The 9,725-nt window shown below is 34.9% G+C and overlaps 1 protein-coding gene across 1 annotated transcript in view; it reads left to right on the top strand.

The window, feature by feature from the left end:
* The first annotated feature begins 408 nt into the window (after window positions 1-408).
* The window catches only part of ABCC9 (ATP binding cassette subfamily C member 9), a 114,657-nt gene continuing 105,340 nt past the window's right edge, over window positions 409-9,725 (top strand). The window contains exons 1-4 of the mRNA XM_090272907.1: window positions 409-669; window positions 1,018-1,142; window positions 4,050-4,211; window positions 7,810-7,951. Of these exons, the coding sequence (XP_090129033.1) occupies window positions 4,070-4,211; window positions 7,810-7,951 (284 nt within the window). The 5' untranslated portion in view covers window positions 409-669; window positions 1,018-1,142; window positions 4,050-4,069. The remainder of the gene's footprint in view (window positions 670-1,017; window positions 1,143-4,049; window positions 4,212-7,809; window positions 7,952-9,725) is intronic.

The raw sequence follows: 9,725 nt of genomic DNA, 5'->3' as shown, positions 1-9,725 counted from the left end.
TGGAGTTAGGGGTAGGGTAGCTTCGCATTAGCGCGGCCCCTGGTACACAGGAGTAACCAAGTTGTCCAGAACGCTCCGGCAATTATTCGTCTTAAGCCTGCCTCGCTCCTGGGAGATCTTCGCCAGCACTGACACAGCCCGGCAGCCGGTTCTTCTGCTTGAAATAAGCGTTTCATTTTCCTGGTCTGCTCAGGGAAAAGCGGTGAAAACCCCAAATCTGCTTCCTTATGTGGCTAATAAAAGAGCGCAAACAAGAGCCCGGGGAGGGGAAGAATGCAAGTGAGTGACTTGCGTAGTATTTTGACGTTTAAAAACCCGACTCCGGTGAATCACTGAATCACATATTATAAGTTCCAGTGCCTAATGAAGTTTGGGGGGCGCATATTACTCGTCTTTGCAAAATCTCTGCACTGCGTGCCCCAAGTTTGCGGCTCCCATGCGGAAAGCTGGGCTGAGCAGGGGTGGGGAGGGTCCCAGTCTCAGGCGTTGCGCTCGGGGCTTCTGCCTGGTTTCCTGCCTCAGCGTCGCCGCATCCGCCCCAGCCCAGAGCAGTTGGTGCAATTTAGAAACTCGATAGGAGGCAGCAGCTGATCTCCCACCACCCTAAAAATAATCCACTCAGGCGGCCTGCGAGCTTCGGATAGGGGAGGAAAACTGCCTTCGGAGTGAGTGAGTCCCTATCTTTTACATCAATATCATTAAACAATTTTAAGAATAACTAAGCTATCGATTTGGATTTAACATTTCGGCAATCAGAGGCGCCCGCGCACTCTCCAGCGCTTTGCCTTCACGGTGGCATTTCTAGGATTAAGGGAGCCGGCCTCCGCGGAGACGGAGACGAGAGGGCGTGGGGATCAGGTTTCCAGCGTTCCTAAGCAAAGCTCTGCCGGCTCCTACTGAAACCAACTGGAGACAGTGCAAGGAGTTATTACTAATTTTTTTCTCTTAGATATTTCCTGTATTGTTTATGAAGTAGCTTTCTATCGGTTTAATTTGTGTTACTCTTTGCTTTCTTAGGAGTTCTGCTTCCCGGTTTGAAATGTACATTTAAGCCAGTGTAGGAAGCCCGTGTAGGAAGCCCGTGTTTTAAGGGTAGAGCCAGTGCGCCAGTAAGAGTTTGAAGCAGCGTCAGATTATCCAAGGTATTTATTTGCTGCTTTATCTGTTCAGTTTGAGATTTAAAAATATTCCATTGGAGTGTCTAAGGAATTTTATCTGCTGAGTAGTTACAACATATCCTTGCGTATGCGATAGAACTTCAATGTGTGCGTTCAGATCAGGCACTGAATCAGAAGTCAGTGGTCATTTTTCTTTTTTTTGCTAGTGATTTTCCCACTTGGATCTGTCGTTCATAGAGACAGATAAATAGACATACTTATTTTAGTTCACATTTTATGAGCCATCGGCTGAATAACTTAAAGACGTTATATTATATTTGTTTTCATAATTGATCTCATCCTGAAAAATGTCATAGATAAGGATAAAGTCCTAACTAAGTTCTTTAAGATGTCATGTTTCTTCCTCATAACAATTTGATGAAACTCTGAATCACTAAAAAAAAATTTATTGTGCATGTGAGAATGAAAGCTTTAATACTGCTTTTAGTATGTTTTCTTTAGGTGTTTCCAGCATGTTAAATTTCCAGGAATTGCTATTGCAGTAGAACTGACGCTTTCTGCTGGAGAAACAAAGGGTACTAGTTTTCCCTTACTTGATGCATGTCAACCAAATCCAAACTTTTTAACTCTGAGGCGAGTTCTTCATACAATGCATTTCAAAGGATGAGAATACCCAGAGTAGTATTCTTGCCATGAAATTATGTTTGGTCATCAAGGATTGTTTTCTTTTTGTTTTCTGCTTTGCAGACCATCCTTATAATCAAAATTTCAGTTTTGATGTTTGTCTTTAAAATTTATTCAGTCAAAATCTCCAACTCTTATCAGGAGGCATAAACAGTTGAGCACCTTCCCGTAGGTTTATGCTTGTGGGGAGAAAAATGCCATGTCTTCCTAACTGGTCCCTTTTCCTTCTCCCCACTCCTTGGTGCCGGCCTCTGTCCCTGCTTAGCTGAACTGGACAGATCCAGAAGGGGCGGGGCTGAAAGATGTCACGGACAGAGCTTAGCCAGCAAGAGCAGCAATTTGTACCCTTTGGAAAGCCTTCCTAATTTAACCTGGGTTCCGGTAGGGAAACTTTGAATGACATTTGGAGGTATAAGTTAAAAATCCTGATTGAATAAAAATTGTTTAGCTAAACACTATGATTTTCAATGTATCTACAATAAGTTTACTTCTTCCCTCTTTTTTTGTCCATGTTGGGTTGTAGTATGGACTGGCTGTTAGATGTGCCACCCACACACTAGATGTTGGAGAAAGGGGCTAAGGGTTAAGGGGAGAGGATAGAGGATGAGGCAGAAGAACAGGCAAAAGGGAGATGTGGTGAGAGAGACAGTGAATATGTTGTGAGCCAGGGGGAATCTGAGGTTAGATTATGGTAGAAGGAATAAATCATTAAAAAGCTTTTGCTGTACCAACCTGGAGTATGCACCTTCATGTGATAATGTCGTTGTGTATTTTGCTGCCTCTTAGATCATAACCTTTACATTATTATATCAAAAACTATTGGGATTAGTGTAGTGTATACAGTCGTAAGACCACAGAGACTGCTTCTGTCTTGTGCAATATTGGATTCCTAGTGTCTAGCACATGATCAACATCAGTAAGTATTTTTACAGTTAATTAATTATTGGCCTAGCATCCCAGACATCAGGTGCATGACTGAATCTGTTCTTTGACTTTTTCAGGTTGTTGTAGTTCTCTGATACAGTATTTTCTTTCCACAGTTACATACATTTATCCAAATGTTACTTAATTGGTTGGTTTTAGGATCGATTAAATACTGAGCAAGCAATGCTTAGAGCTAAGGAAGTGTATGTTTTACAAATTCTGATTGTATTTCTAGGATCTGACTCCATGATAATGGTTATATGTCAAGGTTTATAAATCTAGTCAATTGGAATATTATAATTTTGAATAAAATTATATAACCAGCTAAAGTAAATAAAACAGTTTATACATGTCTGTTAATTTAGAGGGGGATTAAAGTTTTCTTTTATCATCTCTACTAAAAATTCTATTACTAGCTGTTAATTTTTAGTTTCTGTTTTTTCCATCTATACCAGAAATACATCAAACATATAATTATAAACTCATAAATTCCATTTTACTGTTATTTTAAAAGATCTCAACTCATTTTTCATTATTTTGTTTCTCTTAGAATCTTATAGTTGATAAGGATTTGCAAAGTGTATAACATTGAGTTTTTTAAAGTATGACCTTTTTTTTAAGATGAGAAAAGGTCTCAACTTGAGAGCATATAAATTATTTATTTAAAAAAAAAGGATTTACCAGAAATAATATGTGAAAGAAGCTTCATATAACCTTTAATAGACTGTAAATACATAGGCTTTCTAACGAGTTGTTCTATTTACATGATGCTTTATAAAACATTTGCTAGAAATGTTGTTTCTCCAACAGTTTATCTCCTGTGGCCAAACTTTTCTATGTAACATTTTTTTTTTTTCAGGAAAAGATATTGTTCATGGCTAATGCCACATGAATTACCAATGAAAGGAAAGAGAGAAAAAGTACTATTTTAATTATTCAAACTATTGCCAGCTTTCAATAATCTAACTCAGAATTTCGGGTGACATAAATATGGAAAAGAAACAAAGCCTGATGAAGTTAAAAATCTAAGCCACTACTTATTTTAATAAAAATACATATATATTTTCTTTAAAAAATAGATTGGAGGCAGTGTGATACAGTGGGACAGTTTACAGTCAGACATGTGGGTGTGGATGCCAGCTACTTTACTGATTGGCAAGTTACTGAACCAATCTGAACTTCAATATCCTCTGTGAATTGTGAATAATTCCACTAACATCCCATGGTTTTTCTGAGGACTTAAGATAACACGTTTTTAAGGCTATAATTTTATGAAGCAAAATTTAATAATAAGAGGTTCTTCCTCTTTTCTCTTCATTTTAGAATAAACCACATAATAAGAAATGGGCCCTTCATTCTGTGGTAACAACATTTCTTCATATAATATCTACGATGGTGTTTTACAAAATCCCTGCTTTGTGGATGCCCTCAACCTGGTTCCTCATGTCTTCCTGTTGTTTATCACTTTTCCAATATTGTTTATTGGTAAGTAATGTACTGTTGTTCCATATTACATCAACTAATGTTTATTTTTAAAAAGTCTTATTAATACCTGAGATTTGGTATAATGTTGACTAATTTCTCCAACATGGAAACTGATATATAACTGTAAAAAAGAACAAGTGAGTATTTTGGGTGTTTCAGTTATTTAATTTTTGGCATGTAATATTCTGTAGGTAAAGTAGAGTTTACATGCCATCTTAGAAATGGACATCAAGTAGTAGCAACGTTTTTTAAAAAGAAGGAAAAGAAGATTATATGAGATAGCTCTAAAGCACTTGTTAAACCTTGCTTTGTGCTAGGTAAAGAGAATGGAAAATGAATAAAACGCAATACTTGCCGAGGATATTCACTGTAATAGTCCAGTGAAACAGATGTGTCAGAATTCAGAGAAATGACTACAGTAGTCACCCCTTATTCATGGTTTTGCTTTCTGTGGTTTGAGTTACCCTCTCTTGGTTTTAGTTACCACAGTCAAATGCAGTCCAGAAATACTAATGGAAAATTCCAGAAATAAACAATTCATAAGTTTTAAATTACATGTCATTCTAAGTAGCATGATGAAATTTTGTGCCTTCCCATTCTGTCCCAAAAGGGATGTAAATCATCCTTTTGTCCAGTGTGTCCACGATTGTATATGCTACACACCCATTAGTTACTTAGCAGCCACCTTGGTTAACAGATTGAGTATCATGGTATCACAATGCTTGTCCTCAAGTAACTCTTATTTTACTAAATAATGGCCCTAAAGTGCAAGAATATTGATGCTGACAGTTAAGATATGTCAATATGTCAAAGAGAAGCTGTGAAATGCTTCTTTTGAATGGTAAGGTGAGTATAGTACAACAAAATATTTTGAGAGCGAGTGAGAGAGAACACATTTACAACAATTTTTATTAAAGTGTATTGTTACAATTGTTCTATCTTATTATTAGTCATGTTTGTTAATCTGGTATAGTTTTCCTAATTTATAAATTAAAATTTATTATAGGTATATGGTATAGGAATAAACATAGTATATATATATGGTTCGGTACTATTTATAATTTCATGCATCCACTGGGGGTCTTGGAATGTATCCCTTGAGGACTAGGGAGGACCCTAATATACCACATTATCAGCTCAGTTACAGATATAGGAACAGATTTTCTTGGAAATTAACGTTCTAGACCAACTAACTCTTTCTGGGGCCAAAAGGGAAGTTCTGTTATGTAGCATATCATGTCATGTAGAGGCCAACATATTCTTGGCACACAGTTGTTCATGTTAAATCAATGTACAGACATTAAATATATTGAGACTACAATGGTCATGTATAGAGACACTAGTCATTTATGTGGTATTATTTGTAGGATATTTAGAATGTCCTTTGGCTAAAAGTAGGACATCCTTCTTAAAAATTTTTTATTGATTTTTTTTTTTTTTTTTTGAGAGAGAGAGAGAAAGAGAGAGAGAAATATCAGTTTGCTTCTCCACTTCTTTCTGCATTCACTGGTTGATTCTCGTATGTGTCCTGACTGGGTACTGAACCTGCAACATTGGCATATCAGGATAATGCTCTAACCAACTGTGCTACCCAGCCAGGGCAGAGCATTCATTTTTTAAATTACAATTCTAAAATTAATAATTCATTTTTGACATTCAGTTAAATTCTTAAGAGCAAATACTGTGACATACTTATTTGCATTTCTAGCATCAAATACAAAGGCTGGCAAAAGGCTCTTTGAATCAAGTGGAATTTGAATGAACCTTATCAAAGGGAAATGGAAGAAAATGCAAACTATTTATCTCTAATATTGGCTACTTGAGTTAGTGAGAGTACAAAAATAAATATCAAAGAAGTACCAGCTATAAGGAAAGTTATAATGCTGCAAAAAAGACCCAGGGCTTACCTTCAAGATTTTATGGCATAAATTCTAGTAAAATATGTTAAATGTTAGTAATCATCCACTAATGAGTCAATTTTATTTTCAAAGAATGCTTTGGGGGGTTCCTTTCTTTCATGAAGAATTTTCTTCCTACAATATTTCAGACACAAAATATGTTCATTCATTTTATAAAATTTCTTTTTATTAAATTTATTGGGGTGACATTTGTTAATAAGATTATATGTTTCAACTGTACATTTCTATGATACGTGATCTTCATATTGTATTGTATGTCCACCACCCAAAGTCAAATCATCTTTCATGACCATGTGTTTGACCCTGTCTACCCTATACTATCCACCCCCCTTTCCTCTGATAACCACCATACTGTTGTCTGTTTCTATGACTTTTTGTTTGTTTTTCTTGTTTTTCCATTTGTTGCTTTCAGTTTTCTATCCCACTTATGAGTGAAATTATATGGTCCTTAATTTTTTCTGTCTGATTTATTTTGCTTAGCATGATATTCTCAAGGCCCATCCAGGTTGTTGTAAATGGCATTATTTTATCTTTTATTATGGTTGTGTAGTATTCCATTGAATAAATATACCATATCTTCTTTATCCAATCATCAATTGAAGGACACTTTGGTTGTTTCCAATTTGGCAATACCTATTTGCAAAGACACATGCACCCCTATGTTCATTGAGGCATTATTCATGGTGGTCAACATATTCATTCTTGACATATGTGGGACTTCTCAGTATTAAAAAAAATGAGAGAAAAGGGAGACAAAATGATACAAGGTGTTCTTTCCTAGCACACCATATATGAGTTGGCATTACTCTGTTGTTTGAAAGAAACCATCAAAATTCTACTAAAATGTCATTCTTTCTATTTTTTTGATAATTTTTCTATTAATTGTCCCACTTTTTCCCCCATTGCTCACCCCCACCCCACCCACCCCTTCTCCCACAGTCAATACCCACCCCGTTGTCTATGTCCATGGGTCATTCATACTAGTTCCTTGATTAGACTCTTCCCCCTTCTCTCCCTCCTCCCTCCCCACTGGTCATTGTTAGTCTGTTCCTTGTTAAAATGTAGTCTTGAATTTTTCTTCAATGATGAACTAAGGGTGAACCTACATTGTTCTTGATGCTACTTAAAAGATAGACAATGAACAAAACTTTAGCTTTTTTTTTTAGAAAATATCACTACCACTGTTGAAAAGTGCTGGCTCAGTCATAGGTTTTCATTTTTCTCACATGATACACATATGATTAAGAGTTGACTCAACTAATGAGTCCTATATTTCATCACCAAATACAACCTTTATTGTTTGTCTTCCATGGATCCTATGGTTTGAAAGATTTTAGACACCAGGCTGCTTTTATTAATATTATCATTAAATTTTTCCTTTTGAATGAGTCAGAGATCTGTGAATAAGAGCTTTGATTAGCATGAAATAATCATATTGTTACTCAGAGTTGGTGTTAATCCCCTACAATGCAATAAATGTTAACATGTTAACCTAAACAGGCTTATAAAAATAAATTGAAATTAATATTTTTAACAGAATAAAAATGGATCAGAATTTCTACTGTTATTCTAGAAAGCACTAAGGTTTCATGAATTCCCCACAGCATATCACAATGTAAATTATTTCCATGATTATAACTGATTCTTTTGTTTATCTCTTTACTTTTTTCTTTTTTCAGGGTGGGGCAGTCAAAGCTCAAAAGTACAAATTCATCATAACACATGGCTTCATTTTCCTGGACATAACCTGAGATGGATTCTTACATTTGCTCTCCTATTTGTGCATGTTTGTGAAATAGCAGAAGGCATAGTTTCAGATTCGTAAGTAACTTAACTTAGTTAATGTGATATACTATACATACAAGTGAGTGTGTTGATATGGGTAGAAGCTAAATGCATACTAAATAAGGCTTAACTTTTTAGGCATAAATTAGGAACAACAGCTGCCACCCAATATCTATGATGATCATGCATGCTGGCCTTATTTTTGTATTGCTACATAATTTCTTTGATAACACAAGTTCAGTTCTCTGTGACTAGAACGACTAGAACTCATTGATGTACTTTCTTTTTTTTTTTGTCTTCTTCATCTATGTAGTCCTGGCAGAAAGCTCTGTCCTTTTAAACACTTTAATGTTTACCTTGTTTTTCAAAATAGATATAAATAGCAAGATTATCTATATTGATTTATAGCTCTAATAATTATATATTTACATATAAGTATATAACCAGATGTGTCAATTTATTTTGTAAAGAGGCAAATATAGATGAGGCAGGCATTAAAGGAGTCCAAGAATCTGTGAGGATATAACTACAAATTGAGGCATACCACAAATTATCTTAAAATCAGGGTCATCACAAGACCACTACTATTGAAGGAATTTTTTCATTCTTATAAAAGAAGAAACTTGTATTAGGCAGTTAAAATATAGTGAATTCTGTTTATAAACTTGAACGTAACATATGGAAAATGTTTTTATCACATAGTGACAGAAAATAAACTCAGGTAATACAAAAATTTTGATTTTAAAATTATGCCAAACAGTACATCTTTCATTGAAGAATTGATAGGAAAGAATCTTTGAAGATTTAAAAAAAAGAAAGCTCCAAAAATCATTTTCCTCTTATCTAATAAGAACTTCCCTTGACATCTGTTTATGTTTTGCTGTTGCCATTAATGAGGAATTGGAATTTAAGCTTTTGCTACGCAGCCAACTATTTTATAATGTTGCATATGACAGTTCTTTGCATATATGTGCACATCATAGTTTCTGATAAAAAGAAAAATCAGAGACTCTAAGATATGCCATGCCTTCAAGCATTTAGAAACTTAATTGGCTGTTACCTTATTAGTAATTGTTTAAACACTTTGTTGTATTTGTACTATAATCTCTTATAGTGTTCATTATTTATTCCCTTAATATATATGCATATACAGGCCGACTCTACATTTTTCTATGTGTATGTATAAAGTAGAATAAAGTCCAATATTTCCTAAAAATTTGACATCACATAGGCAAGGATGATTCTCCTTTCCAGCCTCATGGTTGATGTATAGATTCAGTCAGAGACCTAGAATTGGAGGCTGAACTAATAATGATGAGGGCATATGCCATTGGCAGACCCTTATTTTATGGTGGTAGTGACAGAAAAGACCTATGCTAAAAACAAGCAGAAATAAACCTTTTGTTTTGTCCTACTCCATCCCATTCTTTAGCTATAGACTTCTTCCTCTTACCCTTTTTATACAAGCTTCTCAAAGTCATCTTTCAGTTACTTATGAACCCAAATATTTAGTTTGCTTTCTCTTGCTTCTACAGGAATCCCAGTGAACATGATGACACTTTAATGGATACCTTTTCCTCCTTAACATAGTTATTATATTAGATGCTGCTGATCATTTCTTCCTTCTTTATTTTTTAAAACCAAATCTTCATGGATTTTTCTTTTACATTAATATCACAAATGCTCATTATAATTAGCAAAACAATGCAAAGACCTAAATTGACTAACTGATTTCTTTTATAATAATACAAATATTAAAGCTATTAATTTTTCTTTTGAAATATCCTCATTTGTTTTGCATAGGTATTTG

Source organism: Furipterus horrens, unplaced genomic scaffold, assembly GCF_987537825.1.
Source record: "Furipterus horrens unplaced genomic scaffold, mFurHor1.1.pri manual_scaffold_4, whole genome shotgun sequence".
Taxonomy (NCBI): Eukaryota; Metazoa; Chordata; class Mammalia; order Chiroptera; family Furipteridae; genus Furipterus; species Furipterus horrens.
Note: the sequence above shows the minus strand (reverse complement) of the source record. Positions and strands in the feature narration are given on the sequence as shown.